Here is a 23,538-nt window from a genome sequence, read left to right on the forward strand (position 1 = left end):
TCCGTTGATGGGTGTTTTCCTGTTCCGTCCGATAATACAAGAGGGTTTTGTGAGAGAATCAATAGATTTAATGTGATCAGATCCACGTGATGGGTTCTGATTAGTTTATTGCTGATGAGCAAAGAAGTCCTTTAGACAGAGTCCTTTGTTAAAAGAAGTCACGTCATCACTTCTGTAAAAGCTAGGTTTTTCCTGTCAGGAAATGGATCTTTTGGACCAAATGAAGCTTTGTTCAATCATGCCTCTGGCTGATAAAGCCATTTGGTAACGTCTGTCGAACGAGTCCCTACAACTCTTATTTCTAAATCTAATCTAAAGTAACTTAAGTTTTGCTTATTAGTGGTTGAATCAGATCATTGAAGGTCAAGCAGCAAAGACATTGATTAATATAGCGAGATTAAAAACAAAGTATATTTGTGTAATATAATTAATTAATACAGGTTTGCATAAAATTCTGAGATTAAATGTTTTTGTGCAAGTGAGATGAGTAAATGCATGTTCACATTTACTCATGAAACTACAATAACCATCATGTTCACACAGCGCACAACACCTCTACACTTTATATCTCTCAACATGGCGACAGGAGAGCTGTCAGTCAATACATGTGAATAAGCAACTTGTTACTTATTTGAAAAATAACTAAAATATTTTGTTGTAATTAAAAAAGTAATGTGTTACTTTACTAGTTACTTGAAAAAGTAATCTGATTACATAACTCAAGTTACTTGTAAAGTGTTAACCTCAACACTGGTAATGCTTGACGACCTAATGGAGACAGGGAAACAAAGCTTCACAGCGTAGTGATGTGATTGGCTATTTGCGCTGTCAGTTATTTATCTATTGTAAGGTCAATTAAAGTTAGTAAGTAAATAGAAACAGTAATGTAAAAATCTTCTTTTCTTGTGTGACCTCTTTATGATTTTCAGAAAATGATCAGGAGTGTCTAAGGATTGTGCTGATCGGAAAGACAGGAACTGGAAAGAGTGCAACAGGAAACACTATTCTGGGAAGAAATGAGTTTGTGAGTGAAGCAAGATCATCTCCAGTGACGTTTTTTTGTAAGAAGGGAGTTGGTGAAGTTGATGGTCGATCAATAGCTGTTGTTGATACTCCAGGAATCTTTCACATGACATGGACAAATAATCAGCTGGTGGAAGAATTAATGAAATGTGTTTCACTGTTATCACCTGGACCTCATGTGTTTGTCATTGTGCTGTGTGTGGGAAGATTCACCAGCGAAGAAAAAGACACTATAGATCTGATAAAGAATATCTTTGGTCCAAAAACTGTTCAGTTCAGCATCATTCTGTTCACTAGAGGAGACGATCTCGAGCACTGGACCATAGAGGATTTTGTGAGGGAACAGTGTTCAGAACTGAAGAAACTGATCAGAGATTGTGGAAACAGATTCATGGCTTTCAATAACAGAGAAAAACGAGACAAAACTCAAGTGACTCAATTGTTAAACATGATAGAAGAGCTGAAAAATACTAATGAGGGTCAATACTTCACTAACAGCCTGTTTGAGGCAGAGATGTCCATTAAAAAGGGAACAGACGAAATTGAGTTATTGAGAGTCAAATATGAGAGAGAAATGGAAGAGCTCAAAAAGAGATTGAGTTAGAGAAAAGCAGAAGAGTAAAAAGTACAAATAGAGAATGAGTTCAAACAAAAAGAAAAGAGAAATACAGACAAGATCAATAAAACACATTTGAACATGAACAAATGAAAAGTTCAGATGCAAAAGCCGCTAAACGCCATCTCTGTCAAAAATGAGATAATGACATTGAACGAATGCTTACGGCACGTAGTACACGTTCAGCAAATCACGTGCTTCAAATCCTCTAAATCGCAGCGTCAGCCCATTCAGAAATATCGGTTTGTTGGCAAAAGCCTCTAGACGCCACTTCCCTTTGGCACCAAAAGCCGCTATATTCCGAGAACCAATCAGAAGGCTCAAATCGAATCATATGATTCCGAGCGGTTTCAATATAGCGGCGCGCTGAGGAGATTTTTTTAGAGTCAGATTCAGATTGAGATTTTTAAAATAAAAGATGGAGTACAATGAAATGGATCAGCCTGTCCTACTAACATTGAATGGCAGAAGAAAACGTTATTTACCTCAAAACTCCACCTGTCATAAAGCAAAATAGCCTACAGTGGAAATGGCTTGGTCGCAATATCATGCACTCATAACAGTTCTTCGTGCAGTGCCGTTACTTTGAAAGAATCAGATTTATTATACATCAAACAACAGCTCTATTTCGCCAAAGACAAAGTCAAACAAGATGCTATTTTTCTGTCTCATATGGAAGCTGTGCCATATAAACAGAGGAGGCAAAAAGTGGAGGCTGAATAGAAGAGACGTGTTAGATCCCTGTGTAAAGAGGTTTGTCTACTGTTTAGTTTTTAAGTGATAAGTGCTCTCATCTTTTTCAGGGTTTTTAGTTGCATCTTTAGTGATTTTTCAACTATTTACCATGTCTTGTCCCAAATAGGTGGATTTAGAGGTTTTTGCAAAAAAAGCACAAGTGGATTTAGCTGGTTTTGACGCAAAAGAAAATCTAACTTGTTAAAAACCAATAAATTGTCTAGAGTGACATTTTTGAAAAAAAGTTATTTTATTCACTAGCTAACAACCTTATCATTACCTTTAAAATGAAACTCCTGGACTTGATCATAAAAGCCTGGTAAAAAATGCTCATTTTAAAGAAAAGATGTCTGATGGATTTAGAGGGTTTTGCATCTGAACTCTTCAAATTATAGCAAAATTACTGATGAAACAAGAATCTGAGGAGAAAAGGAGGAATGAAAAAGAAGAGATGGAGAAGAAGAATGAAAGGCTGATGACAGAAAGGAGATTCAAAACATCAGGTTCATACCATTCATGATATTCAATTTGTGTTTTCATTTCTAAGATATATTCAGGTGAAGGTAACATTCCAGAGCAATTTAAGATTAAAGTAAATTCACATGATCACAGTCAGTTAACTTGTCAATTTTCAGATTTTCATCTTCCTAAAATTCTCACTTGTAGAAGTCAATACTCTATAAGATTTAGGAGTATTTATATTTTATAAAAGATGCATAAAGAATTTGTAATTGTGCTTTTTTTTTGTTTCTTGGTGTTTATGTATTTGATATAAGATTCATTAGTTAAACATTAGTTAATATATTAACTAACATGAACTAACCATGATCAATACATTTGTTACTGTATTTACTAATCTTCATTAATGTTAGTTAATGAAAATACAGTTGTTCATTGATTCTTCATGTTAGTTCACAGTGCATTAACTAATGCTAACAATTTTAATAATGTATTAGTGAGGTTAAATTCATTTATTTTTTTCATCTTAATTATAGGCTACTTTACATTTTTGTCAGTCTCTTTATAAATGTTAATGTTGTTGTTTGAGTCAGAAAAAATTTATTCACCCTCATGTTGATTCAAACATGTATGAGTTTTTCTTTCTTTTTTCAGACCGTCAACAGAAGAAACTTATGCATGTTTAGAACAACATTAGGGTGAATAAATTATGACAACATTTGAAGAGTTCATTTACAAAAACAGTTAACTCAATTTTTATTAATTCACACAAATCATGTTTTTTTGTTTTTTTGTTTGTTTGTTTGTTTGTGCATTCCACGTTGTTAATAAGTGTTCATCCAATCAGAGCGCTGTTTACTGAACATTTTTAACTTTTTTAGTGCCTTGCAGTCAGCAAGAGACCAACTGTTGATCTCCCCTCTGGCTGTCTGTTTTCTTTATGTGAAATGTATTGTAGTTTTGACTGTACACTGTCTTTGTTTTGTTTGAAGTTCTATTAATAAAAAAAAAACGTACGGTGAATGCTCTGATGCAGAATATATATCTCCTTTTCATTGACTAGTTAACTTACGTGAGCGAGTTAATGACCAGAATGTAAGTTATTTGTTGCCTATTATCCTGTGATCTTTTTGATGTGTTTGAAGGCAGATTTGTGTACTTTATTTATTTACCACAAGTTCATTTGTCTGCCATCGCGGCAATCCGCCTAAGCCAGTGGTTCTCAAACCTGTCCTGGGGACACTCCACCACTGCACATTTTGCATGTCACCCTCATCTAACACATCTGATTCAAGTCATCAGCTAATTAGTAGAGACTGCAAGAGTTGAATTGGGTGTGTTAGATGACGGAGACATGCAAAATGTGCAGTAGTGGGGGGTCCCCAGGACAGGTTTGAGAACCACTGGCCTAAGCTATGTTCACTCGTTTGGTTATACTACCTGAGTGCCATTTAGTGTGCGTAATATCACTGGATTTATATTGTTATTCGCTCATATTTGTAAATATATATTACGTTATGTTTAATTTTTTTTTTTTTATTATTCAAGAATCATACAATTATACAAACACCTTCAGGAGAACATCAAATATTTAAAGGAAGCGGCCTATAAGAATCATTTACATAGGCTACATATGAAGAGGACACATAAAAGACAAAAGACAAACAGAGAAATAAAGGTATAAGTACCATACATTTTCTGGGGTTATGTTTAGTTTCTTTATCTGCCTGTAATGACACGTTAAAATGGTGTCTTGCATTTTTCCATGTGTGAGCTCGCGACGCAATCTAGTAGACGGACTAAGTACTGCAACACTTAACGTAACCTGGATTATGGATGTGGATGTTATTGATTTAGTTGTATATCTAATATTCATTGTTATTCTTTGATATTTTCAGACCACTCACTGTTACCACTTCCTGTTACTGATTGAACTGAATCATCAATAAACAAACTCTGGTTTAACTGAATCTAATGTGTTCTTGCCGACACACCAGTGCGGATACAAACCCACTAGACCAATTTCACACTTCCGGGTTTTTGGCTTCCATAATGATCCACGCAGTGTAAAAGTTTTTCCGGTTACATAAAGCCTCGATCAGATCCAGCTCGGGAATCAAAGTCATTTTACGAATTAAATGTCATGAAAATGTTTGAATGTTCTTGGTGAATTATTGGTGAGACTACAGAGCTCTCATTAAGAGCTAAATTTAATAAATAATTCGAAGTGATGGCGGTTAAACTGGTTATATTCTCCGTGTCTGTTTGGCGCAACCGTGCATTATCGCGCTCCATGTGCTGTAAAGACAGTGCCTGTGTCTCAAAGTGCATACTATCCATCCTAAATAGTAGTCAATGTGTTATATGCAGTGCTATTTAGTGTGGATAGTATGCACATTGGGATGTATAGAGTGATTTTAGCGACGTGCTGGGGAAATGATCGGCTGGCAGCTCCCTTATCACGCAAGTCTGATCCTCTGATTCATGAAACAGGACCGCTCGCACCCTGATATTTCTGGATATAAACACTTCAGTCTCTCACTCATTTTCCTGTCGTTATCATCTTAAAGTGTGTATTATGCACAGTATTATAGTGCTGTTGCAACATTCATGCAAAGACTGATAGTTCAGTGGACATTCACAAGTAAATATGCCATTAAAACAATACTTGCCTATTTTGATCGACTGTGAAAAATGTTGTAAGTTGACAGAAGTCCGAATGTGCGAATATAAAACCAACTTTACCTAAGTGTGTACAGTGTGGTGTTGGAAATTAATTATGTCTTAGTTTGATCATTTTAATCGATCAGAATTAGTTATAACATTATGCTTGAATGTGGGATGTGATGCCATATGAGATTAACATGCTATATATTTTTAAAACGTAATAAACTCACGACAATATTATGTATCTACCTGTGCGACTCCACCGAGCAATGACACCGGTAGGCACTTAAGTTTCTTCATTTCCTTCACACTTTTCCTTATCCAACACATTCCTGTTGTCTCTCGGCAACGCTCCACTAACCCACGTAAAAGGCAGCACAATGTTTCTAACCTGCGCCCTATTTACTCGTCTTCTAATATTAACACTCCTCTCTCTGTCTCTGTGGGTCTATGGAATTGTCAGTCAGCAGTTAACAAAGCTGACTTCATTCCAGCCTTTGCTACTAATTCTTCTCTCAATATCTTGGGCTTGACTGAGACCTGGATTCGTCCAGAGGACTCAGCAACCACTGCTGCTCTCTCTAACAACTTCACTTTCTCTCATACCCCTCACCAGTCTGGGAGGGGTGGGGGCACAGGTCTTCTCATTTCTAACAATTGGAAATATTCGACTCATTCCTCTCTTTGCAACTACAATTCATTTGAGTTTCATGCAATTACTATCTCAATTCCTGTCAAAATTCATATTGTAGTAATGTATCGACCCCCAGGCCAACTGGGTACCTTTGTAGAGGAACTGGACATGCTGCTGTCCTCATTCCCAGAGGATGGTAGCCCACTTGTAGTTTTTGGCGATTTCAACATTCATCTAGAAAAGCCTTATGCTTCAGAATTCCTCTCTCTTCTAGCCTCATTCGATCTTAATCGGCTCATCACCACAAGTACACACAAATCTGGCAACCAACTTGATCTCACTTACACACGCAACTGCATCACCGACAACATTTTGGTAAAACCTCTGCACATCTCTGATCATTTCTTCATTACTTTTAATCTACAACTCCCCATTTGTCCACCACCAACACCTCTACCAGTTACCTTCAGACAAAACCTGCGCTCTCTTTCTTCTTCTGATCTTTCCTCTGCTGTTTCATCCTCCCTTCCCTCACCCTCACAATTCTCATCTCTGAATGTGAATACAGCAACAGACACTTTATGTTCCACCTTAACTTCATCTCTAGATAGTATCTGTCCTCTGTCATCCAGGCCTGCACGTGCTACTCCCTCTAATCCCTGGTTATCTGATGTTCTTCGTGAACATCGGACCAAACTCAGGGCTGCAGAGAGGAAGTGGCACAAATCAAAAGACCAATTTGACCTAAGCAGTTATCAATCTCTGCTCTCATCCTTCTCTGCTGAAATTCATGCTGCTAAATCTTCCTATTTCCACAACAAAATCAACAGCTCTTCAAACACACGCACACTTTTCAAAACATTCAACTCTCTCCTCTGTCCCCCTCCACCACCACCCACCTCATCCCTAACTGCTGATAGTTTTGCTAATTTTTTCACTGCCAAAACATCTACCATCAGCAGTCAGTTCTCCGCTCCACACACACAGGAACTCAGACCAACCACACACACAGCCACACACCTTCTCTCTTCATTATCCCCCCACACTGAGACAAAAGTATCCAAACTTCTCCTCTCCAATGATCCCACTACCTGCCCTCTAGATCCCATCCCCTCACACCTTCTACAAGCCATCGCTCCTACACTTTTACCAGCACTTACACACATTATCAACACATCTCTCCTCACTGGCACTTTCCCTAACACATTCAAGCAGGCTCGGGTGACCCCACTGCTTAAAAAACCCACATTGAACACATCTCTTGTAGACAGCTAGACCTGTTTCTCTCCTACCATTCATAGGAAAAACACTTGAACGAGTTGTTTTCAACCAGGTGTCATATTTCCTCTCACAGAGCAACCAATTGGATGTCAATCAATCTGGTTTCAAGAGTGGCCACTCGACTGAGACTGCACTACTGTCGGTCACTGAATCCCTGCGGATTGCAAAGGCTGATTCCAAATCATCAGTTCTCATTCTGCTCGATCTATCAGCTGCCTTTGACACGGTGAATCATCAGATCCTCCTGTCCACCCTCTCATCACTGGGCATCACAGGTACTCCACTTCTCTGGTTTGAATCCTATCTCACAGGAAGGTCTTCCAGGGTTGCCTGGAGAGGGGAGGTATCCAAAACTCATCAACTGACCACGGGTGTTCCTCAGGGTTCAGTTCTTGGACCCCTCCTCTTCTCCATTTACACTACATCACTTGGTCCCATCATTCAGGCACATGATTTCTTCTACCATTGCTATGCTGATGACACACAACTCTTCCTTTCATTCCATCCAGATGATCCCACAGTAGCTGCTCGAATCTCAAGCTGTCTGGCGGACATCTCGGCATGGATGAAAAAACATAATCTACAGCTCAACCTGGCTAAGACTGAGCTTCTCGTCTTCCCTGCCAATCCGACTCTAAATCATGATTTCAGCGTCCAGCTAGGCACATCCTCAATTACCCCATCAAAATCGGCCAGAAATCTTGGAGTAATCCTTGATGATCAACTGACCTTCAAAGACCACATTGTTAAGACAGCTCGGTCATGCAGATTTGCACTATACAACATCAGGAAAATCAGGCCCTTCCTGACAGAACATGCAACACAACCTCTGGTCCAGGCTCTGGTCATTTCTAGGCTTGATTATTGCAATACTCTTCTGGCTGGACTGCCATCATGCACAATCAAGCCTCTACAAATGATTCAGAACGCAGCAGCACGTCTCGTCTTCAACGAGCCCAAAAGAGCCCACATCGTGCTTCTCTCCATCTCTCTTCACTGGCTACCACTTGCTGCTCGCATCAAATTCAAGGCGTTGACACTTGCTTACAGATCTACCACAGGCTCAGCACCCTCCTACTTCCACTCACTCTTACGAGTCTACACTCCTACCAGAAACCTGCGCTCATTAAAGGAGCGAAGGCTTGTGGTACTATCACAGAGAGGCACGAAATCACTTTCCAGAACATTCTCATTCACTGTTCCTTGCTGGTGGAACGATCTTCCTGCCTCCATCCGGAATGCTGAATCCCTGGCAATTTTCAAAAGACAGCTGAAAACTCATCTCTTTCATGAGCACTTAACCTCATCTTAAAAAAAATAAATAAAATAAAACCTTCTTATTCATATCCTTTCACTTCCTCTAATACCTCTCTATTGTAGTTTATGATACTCTGAGCACTACCTATAACTTGTATTATGAGCACTTCTTGTGTCTATCTGCCTCGCCATGACGACTCGCTTGTTGTATTCCTCACTTGTAAGTCGCTTTGGATAAAAGTGTCTGCCAAATGAATAAATGTAAATGTAAATGTAACAAACACTCTATACAGCCGATGTTTGAAGGATATAGATGATTATTCTGTAGTTTCACGTGTTAAGAGTTTAAATTTAAAATGACTGAGTATAAAATAGTTTTTCAGATTTTGTGATTGTTTTCAGATCATAAAGATGATTGTCAGCAATAAATCAATGCTTCATTTTTATTAATACTTCTGTTTTATTCTTTCATTTCTGTTTAATGGGATTCTATTTGATTGAATTGTCTTGCTGCCAAAATGAGAAAAGGTTTAAACGTTAAAAACATGTTTATGAACACTTTCTTCAGGCAGCACACTGGCACCGGTGGAGGTGCATCTTGCAGAAACTCGCTTGAGTATCCACCTGTGCTTCTAACTACACCAGGGTTAGGCACAGTGTGAAAATCACATCATAAACTGGCAGGTTTGTTTTTATGTTATGTCATTTTCTATGTCTATGTATTTACTTCATGCCTCTGATCTGTACTCATCTACAGCACACACTTTCTCTTGTCTTCCACAGAGAGACGAAACAAAATCTCACTCAAATCGAACTTCAATTTTTGTGATATCAACTTGGAACACAAATTGGTTAGACATGGCTTTGATTTAATAGTAATTTTAGAGTAAAAATGTTTTTGTAAAACATATATTTATCTAAAATATTTAGGACAGTGCATTTGATTTACAGTAAATGTAAACTTCCATAACTTTTTCAATCTCTCATATTTTGAAGTGATTTCACTTGATAGACCAAACGTATGTCTATATTCCAAAGCATTCTTGAATTACAACCATTTAAGTTTGGATAGTGCATTTTCATGTCTATTCTCAAAAAGGGGGATGACAGTAAATAGGTTAAAGTAGTACCAACTGATATATTTTATAGAATTTTATAGAATATAGAGTTCCATGTATATTTTATAGAATTAGTTCAGATATAATTTTTTTCTTGAGAAAATAGGCCTATACTGACATGTAGCCTAGATCAGATGCAGTAGTGAGAGTGGTGGTGCTTATGGGAATTAAACAACTCTACAAACTCTACAAACATCACCAGCTTCATTAGACTGACTTTATTCTGTCACACGTCTACAGAAGTTCTTATGAGAATGAACAGAGGTTTAGATGTTGATGATTTATTGAGATTCATGTGAAGGTCAGTGTTGGCTTTAATTGGGCTCTTGACTTTAATTCATCAGTTGTTCTCCGGCTGCTGTAACTGAGTGATTATAAAACATTTGTTATGGCATAAATGTCGTACGATCAGGTGCTGATGGTTGAGTGATGAGGATGAGAGTCGTCATTGAGTGACCTGATTCATTGATCTTCTTCAGAGTGTAATATCTGATGAAATTGTATTATTAGCTTTGTGCTATTCATTATTGTAAGTGTGATTCTATGAGGTCCAGCTGATCTCTTTATTTACTGTCCTCCTGTATGATAACACAGATCCTGTAGAAAACGCCCACAATGCAGTAATAGAGCAGAGCCATTAGCGCCCCCTATGATTTATATAAGCAGCTCACTGATGACTCAGTTTCTACCTTGAACGGATCAGTATTCACAGCACAGGACTCATTCAGTTCAGAGAGCACAGATAGAGATTTCGCTTGCTGCTGTTATTACAAAGTGTGTTCATTTACAAGTGAGTGAATGTTCATGTTATTCATTACCTTTTACCAGCTGTACTTGAAATATAGATTGATCTGGGCTTAGTTGCTATTTATGCTAATTTATGCAACACTGTACATTGTGGTTGATCCATACAGTGCTAATTAATGTAAATGAGACTATGCGAGTACAATACTGTACACTAGCCTGTGAGTCACTTGAGAATGTGTGATCATTTACTGTATCAGAAAGATTAATTATGTTATACTGGCTTTTCAAAGAAGGTAGCATATATATTATTTATTTATAGTTTATTTTGTTGTAATTTATTTAATATATTAATAACTGATATATTTATCATATTAATTTATGTTTTATTATTATTTATTTGTTATATAATATATATATATATATTTAAAATATTGCAGTCTTTTTCATGGACACACTGCCACACCCCAATCTGAAAACCTCTTCTCCCAAGCTTGTGACAGAGAATGTGACGCCATTTTTACAAGTGCTAAACAATCTACATGTCTTTAATTGATCACCGTATGTGCTTAAATGACAAATTGATTTAAATCTTGCTATACCTGTTCATTTAATAATTGAGTATTGTTTGTTTAGATCCACTCATATTAGATCACACTCCAAACTTCTCTGTCATATTCTCTGCTGTACAACTCTAAATGCCTATAATAGCCTCAAGATATTGTTACGAACCATGTCCGAGTTAACAGCTCGTTTAAGATAATAACTCCAATTAGGACATGGACCGCACACATGCAAGAGCCACAGACACCGGTAGTTAGTTTTCAGGACAATCGATCGCCCTCATTTAATTATAATAGAAACAAGAAATAAACAATTCATAAATAATGTTGCAAACAAAATTAAGACAAAATGTTGACAAAGGAATTAACAGTAAACAGGTAGGGAAAAACAGCCAAAGGAACAAAGAACGCCTGCCTGGCTATTCTCACCAATAGTTCTTACCTAGCTTCCGATAAAGCAAAAGGAGTGAGTCTTCCGGGCCTCTGCTTCCTTCACTATACTTACTACATTATTAAACAGTGACCTGTTTAAGCAAATCCACTACCCGTTACTGTTAAAATTAAACATTAACCATATAAAGAAAACATATCAAACAAAACAATGGAAAAACAAGAAAACAAACTAAACTACAACAAAACACAGACTAAACGCCCCATAAGAGCGGACGATGGATGTTCAAAGGGACCGCATCGAGGGGAGAACGCAGAGAGAAACACCAGCGAGACCAGCCCAGCGAGAGAGACTCCACCGACGCCATCCACGCTATTTATGCCGGAAACTCAGTGACGTCATCGTGCTTCCACCAATCCAGAGCTTCAACGCCACCTATGGGTCTTTAAAAAAAAAAAAAAAAAACTACACAGCCACGTAACACCCTCAGCCTTAAGTGAATAAATTGTAGAAAATAAATGATCTTACCTTCTCCTTTACTTAAGTAAAGTATGCATACAATTTATTCAATCTAAACACGGGATAAGGCATCAGCAATAAGGTTATCCTTACCACGAATATGTCGAATTACCAACTCACGAGCCTGTAGTACCAAAATCCAGCGCATCAAACGTTGGTTATTATTCTTCATTCGATTTAAAAAGACTAAGGGATTATGATCTGTGTAAACAATCAAAGGATATGAAACAGAACCAATATAAACATCGAAATGTTGAAGTGCAAGAATAAGCGCGAGCGCCTCCTTCTCAATGGTGGAGTAATTCTGTTGATGTCTATTAAATTTGCGCGAGAAATAGCAAACGGGATGCTCAACACCAAATTGATCTCGTTGAAGAAGTACAGCACCCGCACCAGTATCACTTGCGTCAACGGCGAGTAAAAACGGAGACGAAAAATCCGGAGCAGAGAGAATAGGAGAATTAATCAGGAGCGCTTTGATTTGCTCAAAACTCGTTTGACACGTTTCAGTCCACTTAAATGGTACTTTGGGACTAAGAAGATCCGTTAAGGGAGAGGACACAGCAGAAAAGTTTTTGCAAAAACTCCTGTAATACCCAACCATGCCAACGAATCGACGAAGTTCTCGGCGCGTCGTAGGCGCAGGAAAATTAATAATAGCCTCAGCCTTAGACTCAACAGGACGAACTTCTCCGCCACCAACAATCTTTCCCAGATACGTTACCTTTGCTCGACCAAATTCGCACTTGGCTAAATTAACCGTGAGGTTAGCAAGAGACAGACGACGGAACAAGAAATCAAGTTGTTCTAAATGTTCTGACCAAGACGCGCTGTAAACAACCAAATCATCCAAATACGCTTCAACATTATGCATGCCATCAATAACACGATTTACTAATCGTTGGAAAGTTGCCGGTGCGTTTCGTAAACCGAAAGCCATTACGGTGTAATGGAGGAAATGGTCTGGTGTTACGAATGCACTAATCTCTTTCGCACGATCGGACAAAGGCACCTGCCAGTAACCTTTAAGCAGGTCGATTTTAGTAACGAAAGCAGCATTTCCAACGCGATCCACGCAATCTTCCATACGAGGCAATGGATAACTATCTGGTTTTGTTACAGAATTCACGCGTCTAAAGTCAGTACAAAAACGAAACGTTCCGTCCGACTTTTTAACCAACAAACAAGGCGAGCTCCAAGGACTGAAGCTTGGCTCTGCGATGTTATTATTAAGCATGAAGGTCACCTCTTTTTGCAGCCGAGTTCGTTTCTCAGGACTTACCCGGTATGCGTGCTGTTTAATAGGCAAAGAATTGCCAACGTCAATATCATGTTCAACCAGCGTAGTACGAGAGGGAACATCAGAAAATAAATTACCGTACGTCCGAATAATGTTACTCACATCAGCGCGTTCGGTAACATTCAAATAGGAAAGAAATGAGTCAAGGTTTTGCATTATTTCAGAATTTTTCAACCTTCCTGCCACCAATTCTGAAGGAGGAAAATTAACCCCATCCTCCACCTCAAGTGTGGATGAAGCGACAGCGTTATCAGGAACAGCAGAAGGCAATGGACAGGTCAAAGATTCAGCACCGGACAGCTCCTGTTCTTTAACCCCTGGGGAATCTGCGGGTGAAACAGTTAACACAGCCGACGGTCCAGACGAATCTGGCTGCCTCTCACAGTACGGCTTGAGCATATTAACATGACACAAACGAGTTTTCTTCTTTCTGTCAGATGTCATAATCACATTGTCGAGCTCACTCACCTTTTCCTTCACCTGGTAAGGACCATAGTAACGAGCCTGTAAGGCTGATCCAGGTACTGGCAAAAGCACTAATACCTTGTCACCAGGAGAGAAACTACGAAGTTTAGCGATCAAAGAGTTTTTTCATTCGTTGTTGTGACATCTCCAAATTCTGTTAAGCCAGCTCACATGCACGGTGCAATTTAAAACGAAACTCTGAAACAAAGTCAAGAATATTCTTTGGACTCGAAACATTAGACCAATGATCTTTGATCAGTTTTAGTGGGCCGCGGACAGTATGTCCGAACACTAACTCAGCCGGACTAAAACCCAATGACTCCTGCACTACCTCCCTCACTGCAAACATAGCCATAGGCACTCCATCGTCCCAGTCTTTCTGGAACTCCAGACAAAATGCACGAAGCATAGATTTCAAAGTCTGGTGGAACCTTTCGAGTGCCCCCTGACTTTCTGGATGGTAACAACTAGAAGTGCAGTGTTGAATATGCAACTGATCCAGAGCTTGTTTAAACACACGAGACATAAAATTCGTACCTTGATCTGACTGGATGGTACGCGGAAGGCCAAACAACGAGAAGAATTTGATAAGTGACTTCACAATCACTGGTGCTGTAATTTTTCGCAGAGGAATTGCCTCTGGAAAACGCGTTGATGTACACATGATCGTTAAAAGGTACTGATTACCAGACTTCGTACGAGGTAAGGGACCGACACAGTCAATTAAAACACGCTCAAATGGTTCACCAATGGCTGGAATTGGATACAACGGAGCAGGTGAAATTTTCTGATTCGGTTTTCCAATCATTTGGCACACATGACAGCTTCGGCAATAACTTGCTACATCGTTTTTTAAGCCAGGCCAGAAAAAACAACGCAGTACACGATCGTATGTTTTATTTACTCCCAAATGACCGGCAAACGGACAATCATGTGCGAGTTTCAGAATTTCAGAACGATATGATGAAGGAACTACTACCTGCTTTACGATTTGCCACTCATCCTCAGCAGATGCAGTAGATGGTATCCACTTCCTCATCAACACACCATCTTCAACAAAGTATCCTTGCGATACATGGTCGAGTTGTTCTACTGGAACAACAGCTTCAAAGAGGGATGACATGGTCTCATCTTTCCTCTGTTCAACAACAAGCTGCTCGCGTGACAGACAATTTATCGAGCCCCATGGAATGTTCATCTTTTTTAACGGCGATGTCTGAACCGTCAACAGAGTTTGAACACTTCACCTCACAAAAATCTGAATTAGAGAGAAACGTATCATTCAGATCAAAGTTCCACTCACCTTCTGACTTACCATGGTTCTCATCTTTCAGTCTCTGAGACATAGCGCGAGTAACAGCGCACGAAGGAAATACCTCCGGATATTTCTGAGCTAATTCATCAGGAGTAGTACAGGGAAGAGGAACATCAGTTACCTCAGGGCTAGCAAAAACTTTCCCTCCCGCCAAGTCATTCCCTAAAATAAATGTGACATCACGAACGGGAAGACACGGTCGCACTCCAACAACAACGCGGCCAGTAACAAGAGAGGATTCAAGTTCAATTTCGTGCAAAGGCACGCTCACAAAGCCCATCTCGAACCCCTGAACCAAAACACTCGAACCAATAGAGCTCTCCTCAGACAATGGCAATATTCCTTCCAGAATAAAACTTTGAGCAGCTCCTGTATCACGAAGTATCCTAACTGGTTTACGCGAGCTAACATTACCGGTTAGCGACACAAATCCGGAACGGCACATACCCCTGATCTTCACACATGTCAGCTTGAGAAGCTAACAACTCCAGTCCTTCAAACTGTGGCGAGGACGTCATCAATAAACCCACTGGTTTAGGGACGCTATTTTTCTTTTTGAGTACGGAGCACTCAGAAATAATGTGTCCACGTTTCCTACAATAGAAACAAACGGGTGAGGACAGAGACTTGACAAAACTCTCATTGACTTTGACATCAGACGGAACGCGATCAGAATTACGCTTAGAACGCTGACTATTGCTAACAGATGGAAATTTCTGTGCACTGTTGAACACATGCTTATGCGTAAGCACATATTCATCAGCCAGAACAGCTGCAGCAGAACATTTCAAAACTTTTTGCTCATTTAAATATGTTGCGACACGTTCAGGCAGGCAGTTTTTGAATTCTTCTAATAAAATCAGTTCACGGAGCTCTTCAAAAGATTGCACTTTCATAGAAGCACACCACCGATCAAACATAGATTCCTTCTCTCGAATAAATTCAACGTAAGTCTCATCAGTTTTTCGATGGTTACGGAATTTTTGGCGATACGCCTCAGGAACCAGTTCATAAACTCTAAGAACGGCTGTTTTCACTTGATCATAATCAAGAGACTCTTCCACTGACAACGAAGAATATGCCTCCTGGGCTTTACCTACAAAAACACACTGCAGCAACATAGGCCAAAATGTTTTCGGCCACTTAAGATTAGTAGCAACACGTTCGAAAAGCGCAAAAAATTTGTCTACCTCCTGCTCTCGAAAAGGAGGGACAATACGAATGTTACGACTCACGTCAAACTCAGAGCTATCTGTTACACCTCTTTCACGAGCTTTCAACTCCATTTCTTTGAGGCGGCACGCTTGTTCCATTTCAAGCTTTTTCAACTCAAGTTCATGTCTCTCACGCTCTCTTCGTCTCTCTCTCTCTCTCTCACGTTCCCATTCCTCCCTTTCTCTTAACAAACCTCTTTCGTGCTCTTTAGCTTGCAACTCCAGCTTTTTAACTTGCAGCGCAAGATCCTCTGAACTACCCTCAACTAATTCGGGATAGTCTACCAGCCTTTCCTCATCACCAAAGACGCCTTGTTTATATAACGAATCAACAAGCAAAATCTGCAGTTCGTGTTTAGATGCAGTATTGCGAAAACTTACCTTATAATAAGCAGCAATTTTCATAAGATCAGTTCTATTAATTTGAAACAGCTCTGCTTGCGTCGGATTCGCAATAAAATCCGTTAATTCAAACATGGTTAGATTTTAAACGTCGAAAGGTTGAAGAGAAAAATAAAACTTGCACTACACGAGCCGAAATTCACACCAAGCTGTGACTCAACGAAGTTACAAAGTAACAAATTCGAAACGCGTGAACAGATCAAAAGATCAAGCGAAGCCACGCAAATATCGAGATCATTCGGATCATTCAGATCATCCAGATCTTACTAATCCAGATCCCGGACGAGCCCCCAAATATGTTACGAACCATGTCCGAGTTAACAGCTCGTTTAAGATAATAACTCCAATTAGGACATGGACCGCACACATGCAAGAGCCACAGACAGTAGTTAGTTTTCAGGACAATCGATCGCCCTCATTTAATTATAATAGAAACAAGAAATAAACAATTCATAAATAATGTTGCAAACAAAATTAAGACAAAATGTTGACAAAGGAATTAACAGTAAACAGGTAGGGAAAAACAGCCAAAGGAACAAAGAACGCCTGCCTGGCTATTCTCACCAATAGTTCTTACCTAGCTTCCGATAAAGCAAAAGGAGTGAGTCTTCCGGGCCTCTGCTTCCTTCACTATACTTACTACATTATTAAACAGTGACCTGTTTAAGCAAATCCACTACCCGTTACTGTTAAAATTAAACATTAACCATATAAAGAAAACATATCAAACAAAACAATGGAAAAACAAGAAAACAAACTAAACTACAACAAAACACAGACTAAACGCCCCATAAGAGCGGACGATGGATGTTCAAAGGGACCGCATCGAGGGGAGAACGCAGAGAGAAACACCAGCGAGACCAGCCCAGCGAGAGAGACTCCACCGACGCCATCCTCGCTATTTATGCCGGAAACTCAGTGACGTCATCGTGCTTCCACCAATCCAGAGCTTCAACGCCACCTATGGGTCTTTAAAAAAAACAAAAACTACACAGCCACGTAACAATATTAATGCGATTTGTCTCTTGTAATTTTTAACCATACACCGAAACACAATGCAATGCTGCGATTCAAAGTACAAGTAAAAATCATGTGGAAAATCCCTAATTTTAATACGGTACATAATTGCTGAATTCATCAGCCTTATTTCCCAAACAGTACATCTAAGATGCTTGGTTTATAAGGTTCACATACATTAAGCTCAGTGATGTTTTTCCTCACACTGTACGTTTGTCTTTAGTATGGACTCAGTGGGACTGAATGTGATAAAAACAGCAGCTGTGGGAAGATCCTTCCAGCTGGGAATGCTGTACGACTGCAGAAAAGACGCATTAATACCAGGTACCTTTATTACTATTTCTGTTACATCAAATAATGATTACTTCAACAGGGCTTTTGGCTTTTATTCAGACACTAAAAATGTATTTATATTTTAGAATAAATATGCTTTAAACAAATTGTAAATATGCATTTAAACAAATGCTGAGTTGGCTAATTCTAACAAAGTTCAGCCAAGATGGAGGAATCTCTGATCAGAGCTGTATTTTTAAATAAATCTAGTAGCAGTGCAGACGCGTTTTTTGACCTCCTTCAGGGTGCGCTCAGAGATGTTAAAGTCACTGGTTCGGGAGGTGTCACCCGTGCATCACATGGGCCAAGGTCTTGCTCTCTCTAAGTATCACAGAAGGTGAGACTGAGATAGTGATAGTGACACTTTTGGGGCACCTCCTTGCCCTTCCTTCCTTTGATGCCACTCAGCCCACATGAGAATAAATATGATTTTAGAGAGATTTGACATGCATATTTGAAGAAAACATTGTTAATCAATAAGTTTTTGTTTACTGACAATAGCTGAATTGAGCAGATCACAAGAAACAAGATAAATAGACAAATAAACCAGACTTTTTTATTAGTGAAGTTGCTAAACGTAATTTAGGGAGGAGCGAGCCCATCTAATCTTCCAATCAACAGCCAGAGTATATCAGCAGCTGCTTACCTCTCTTCAGTCTCAGCTGTTCCAGCATCCCTCCACCTCCCCAAACTCATCTCAGGCACCTCGCCCTATGTAATCATATCTTACATTTATACACTGTGGAGGTGTATCAGAGCTTGAGTTGAAGCTGCTTCATTGAGCCCCTCCTCAGTGGACAGCAAGCCAAATTAGCTAACCTAATACCCTAAAGATTATACGTGTTATGAAGAGATTGCAATGGGGGGCGTGCGGATCCATATGCAAAGCTTTATTCCATAACATGGTCAAAACCTGCAAGGGTCTGACAATGGCATATAGAGGGCAAGACAGAAGAGTAATCCATGGAGAAGCATTAGTAGGCTAAAGAATAATCCAGGGGAAACAGGCAATAGTCCAAGAGAGATGCAAACAGAGTCCAAAGGGCAAGATGAGAGAGAAGTCCAAGACTGCAGGTAATCAGAAAACAGGCAATCAGAAAACAAGACAAGACTAGTCTTAGACTAGAAACTCAAAACAAGGACTGGGAACTGGCTCTGTCAATTAGCTACGCAAAACAGCATAAACGCTGAGAGAGAGGAAGTGCATGGCTTTAGTGATGGGACGGTTGATACCGGGGCCCTGATGCTCCGATGCAGTTTTCAAGTCACTATTGTATCACATACTGTACTGAGGCTTGTATTGAAATGACAATACCACGTGATTGATGACTTTTGAAGCTTCAAACATCATGCAGTATCGTAAAGTCGGGACAGCTGGTTTGAAAAAATTGGTGCTTCAGCTGATGCATAAAAGGAAAATCTATTTAATCATGTGTTATTGTCTCAGAGACCCTGAACAGAACATAAGGGTTAAACATCTCATCCAAAATGATCAATTATGATCACATCATTGTATAGGCTGTTTTATCTTATTGATTATTATGTGAATCCGTTGACCAGGCTACACATGACACGAGTTGTGGTCTCATTGTCACAAATTAATTTAGATGAGGTCAGATTATAACTGTATTGATCCAAGACAAGAGTGATTCCGTATGTCACGGACCTCCAACGCTTTGTCTGGTCACGTGCTTTTTCAAACCGTAGATCTGCTCTGTGATGATTTAGATATGGTGAAGAAAACAAGTCTGACCACCAGATGTCGCTAATGTGCACTGTGTTAAAAGCTTTGAGTAATGAACCATTTTTCAGCACAATTTGCGAAAGCCTCGAACGCTTCAGAAAGCCTTGGTTTCCTATCACTGCATGGCTTATGTAGGGTGTGTGATTGGCTGCAGGTGTGTGCGTAATCAGTGCAATGGATGATGGGAAATGTAGTCTGGGGTGAAGTGCAAAATTTAGTGTGGTGCAAGAGTCCATACAAAACAGAACTGGGATCATGACAATATGGGCAAACTAACTTGTTAATTATTTATTTATTTATTTAGATAAAATGTGGTTTTGGTAAATTGAGAGTGTTAAAGGTTTAAATGCATTTCTTCTTTTTTTCAGGAATCAGACTTTGGAATAAAGAGGAGCTGAAGCAGAATACTTCCACTCGTAAACAAATTAATACAGAATTCAATATCACAACTTCAGACTCCATTCAGGACAAATTTGAATTAATGAATATTGAAGGTGGACTCAAACTGAGTCTTTTAGGTGATCTCGTCCATGTTAGTGGAGCAGCAAAATATCTCAAAGACACCAAGACATCTTTCAAACAGCAAAGACTGGCACTGCATTATCAAACAACCAGCAGATTTGATGAACTGATCATTAACCAATTGCCTTCTGAAAATATTCTGAAAAAATATGTTGATAAAGGAATAGCCACACATATAGTGACAGGAGTGCTGTATGGAGCAGGTGCCTGTTTTTTGTTTGACAGAGAAGTTTCATCTGATGAGGACAAAAGCACAGTAGAGGGAGAAATGAAATTAGCTCTTGAGAAACTATACAACCTTGTTTCAATAGATGGAAATGCGAAGGTGAATATGAAAGAAAACCAGAAAAAAGCGGGCAAAAACTTCACTTGTACATTTTATGGTGATTTCCAGCTACAGTCTAACCCGACCTCTTTTGAAGATGCACTGAAGGTTTTCACTGATCTTCCAAAACTCCTGGGAGAGGATCATAAGCTGGCAGTTCCACTGAGAGTTTGGCTTTATCCTATGGACAAACTTCACTCGAACGTTTCCAAACTTTATAAAGACATCAGCATGGATCTAATCATACAGATTGAATCACTGGTTGAGAGTTTAAATACAACTGAGTTGAAATGCAGTGACCTTCTGAAAGACTCTCCTGCTTTAAATTTTGCTACATTTCATGATAAAATACTGAAAATGAAACAAAACTGCAACACGTACAAGTTGAGAATCATGAAGAAACTCGGTACTTTGCTGCCAAACATCCGTGGAGAAGTGATGAAGGAAACCGTACTGATTGATCTTCTACAAGAACATGATAAATCTTCATTCAGAGGAAGTGACCTCACAGAATGGCTGAAAGAGAGAGAGAAAGAGTCTGACATCATTAAAACAATCCTCAGACAGCTGAAGGATTGTGGTGCACAGGTAGAAGACAACATAGATGCCATTAGGATGGATCTGGAGATTGGGAATCTGGTCAGTTACACGTTCACATCTTTGAACTGTTCAGATGAACTTCCTCTACGACAAACGGCCTTTCTCAGTTCTTCAACACAAGGAGAAACTGATTCAAACCAAAAGTCTTGGCTAACTCCTGAGATCCAAAAGGCCATGAGGAGCAACTTGAAGATATTTAAGAAATTCACTGAATCAAAAGACTGTAAACCAGCCAAATTCATTGTGTCATCAAGAGAAATTGAGAATAATCCTGGTTCCTGCATTATTCTGTACGGAAGTGAATGTGATGAAGCTGTTTGCTTTACTCCTTGCTTTTCTTATTTTTCTTTTCATTAGTTAGGTTAGATATTGAACTTGAGTTAGATCGAGGTTTTGTTTTGTTTTGTTCTTTTCTTTTCTTTGGCACCTCTTTTGTCCTTTCCCATGGTTTATTATTTTTGTTTATGTAAATATTGTATATATTTTTCCTTTATTTGTTATTCTGTTACTTTTTCATTATTTCTATTATTGTCATTATTATCTCACACCTTATTTTTCCTGATTGTGAAATAAATTACGTTTATTGGCAGTTTGTGTAGCGTTTTGTCTTTTGCCACCATTTACCACTTCAGATTAAATGAATTGAAAATTGAATTTATCTTGGCATAGTTAAATAATTATAGTTCTGTACATAGAAATGACATACAGTGAGTCTCAAACACCATTGTTTCCTTCTTCTTATGTACATATAATGCGTGAAACACACCATGGAAGAACAGGCGAATCTCAACATAACACCAACTGTGACGCAGTCTGGATCATTAAATATGTACGCCCCCAATATTTGCATATGCCAGCCCATGTTCAAGGCATCAGACAAGCCAGTATTAACATCTGGAGCAGCACAGCTGAATCAACAGACTTTATGCAGGTAAGCAAGCAAGAACAACAGCGAAAAATGGCAGATGGAGCAATAATAACTAACATGATCCATGATATCATGAAATTTTTAGTGATATTTATAAATTGTCTTTCTAAATGTTTCGCTAGCATGTTGCTAATGTACTGTTAAATGTGGTTAAAGTTACCATCGTTTCTTACTGTATTCACGGAGACAAGAGCCGTCGCTATCTTCGTTTTTAAACACGTGACGAACACTTTGTAAAGATTCATTTTGAGGGTTATATTAGCTGTGTGAACTTTGTTCATGCAATGTATTATAGAGTTGCGAGCTGGGGGGCATAGGCAGTTAAAAAATTGGATAATAAAAATATATGGGGTATTTTGAGCTGAAACTTCACAGACACATTCAGGGGACACCTTAGACTTATATTACATCTTGTGAAATAGTGTTGTAGGGCACCTTTAATATTAGCAGTTGTTTGCATTTTTTTTTTTTTTTTCTGAAAAAATTAAGATTAATATTTACTTTATCTGAATGTCCTGCTCCAATGATGCCCATGTTGGATTTAGGCCAGGATGACTAATTGATCACAGAAAACTTGAAACAAATTATGTGACTAGCATACTCAAGACAGACCAGGCTGATAAAGGATGAAAGGATTTAATGAAAAAATCTTTCTTGTGCCCCAAACAAGACACTGAAGAGTATGTGTATCTGGCTCCCCTTAATAAGACATGGGCTCCCCTAAAAACGTGATTTGTGAAATTTTGGGGGGTCTCAATAAATATTGACAATGTGTTATTTTGATGTGCAATTTCAGTTTTGTGTAATGTGATCATCGTGGATTATTATGTGTAAAATTGCAAAAATATAATTCATTCATTCATTACGGCGATTAAGATAACTATACATGCTATTCTTGTCATGAGCATCAAGGTGTGGGGGCGCTGCGGTGCAAATTCCACTCATGTTTAGTACATGTTAACTCAAACAGCAAAGGAAGCTGACCCCAGACCTGTGTTAAGGTGAGGCATGTTATTCACAATAATGTGTTGTGGCTGAGTTGTTAATGTTATAGCTCTACGTGACTCTCGATGTATTAGACCTAATTTAACGGAGGAATTTTGGTATTCTTCTGTAGCCTGACGAGTAACTTTAACCGTTGCTCTTGTGAACTCAAAGACAGCCTGATGCTTTACTATTTGTGGGTGCCTGTTTGTTTCACCTATCACTTTGTGTCGATAATGTAACATGGGGTAAATCCTGTATAGTGATTTGTCCTCTATAGTGCTTGCATCAAACAAGTAATGTAAGTAACTGTAACTCATTGTTAAAAAAAAATCAAGTGGGCTCCACGGTATAGTTCGAACACTGCCAAGAATCAAACTCA

General features: G+C 39.0%; 3 protein-coding genes across 3 annotated transcripts in view; all 3 read left to right on the forward strand.

The window, feature by feature from the left end:
- LOC137017087 (GTPase IMAP family member 7-like) overlaps window positions 1–4,035 on the forward strand; it is a 33,321-nt gene extending 29,286 nt beyond the window's left edge. Inside the window, exon 5 of the mRNA XM_067381041.1 lies at window positions 930–4,035. Within this exon, the coding sequence (XP_067237142.1) occupies window positions 930–1,627 (698 nt within the window). The 3' untranslated portion in view covers window positions 1,628–4,035. The remainder of the gene's footprint in view (window positions 1–929) is intronic.
- LOC137017073 (zinc finger protein 502-like) overlaps window positions 1–23,538 on the forward strand; it is a 634,288-nt gene that overhangs the window by 332,323 nt on the left and 278,427 nt on the right. The gene's annotated exons all lie outside the window — the stretch shown is intronic.
- Window positions 9,461–21,731, forward strand: LOC137017095 (verrucotoxin subunit beta-like). Its single transcript, XM_067381052.1, has 3 exons — window positions 9,461–9,523; window positions 17,944–18,044; window positions 20,166–21,731. The coding sequence occupies exons 2-3, from the start codon at window positions 17,945–17,947 to the stop codon at window positions 21,599–21,601; spliced, it is 1,536 nt and encodes a 511-aa protein (XP_067237153.1). The 5' UTR covers window positions 9,461–9,523; window position 17,944; the 3' UTR covers window positions 21,602–21,731.

The sequence above is a fragment of the Chanodichthys erythropterus genome, chromosome 3 (genome assembly GCF_024489055.1).
Source record: "Chanodichthys erythropterus isolate Z2021 chromosome 3, ASM2448905v1, whole genome shotgun sequence".
NCBI classification, from domain to species: Eukaryota; Metazoa; Chordata; class Actinopteri; order Cypriniformes; family Xenocyprididae; genus Chanodichthys; species Chanodichthys erythropterus.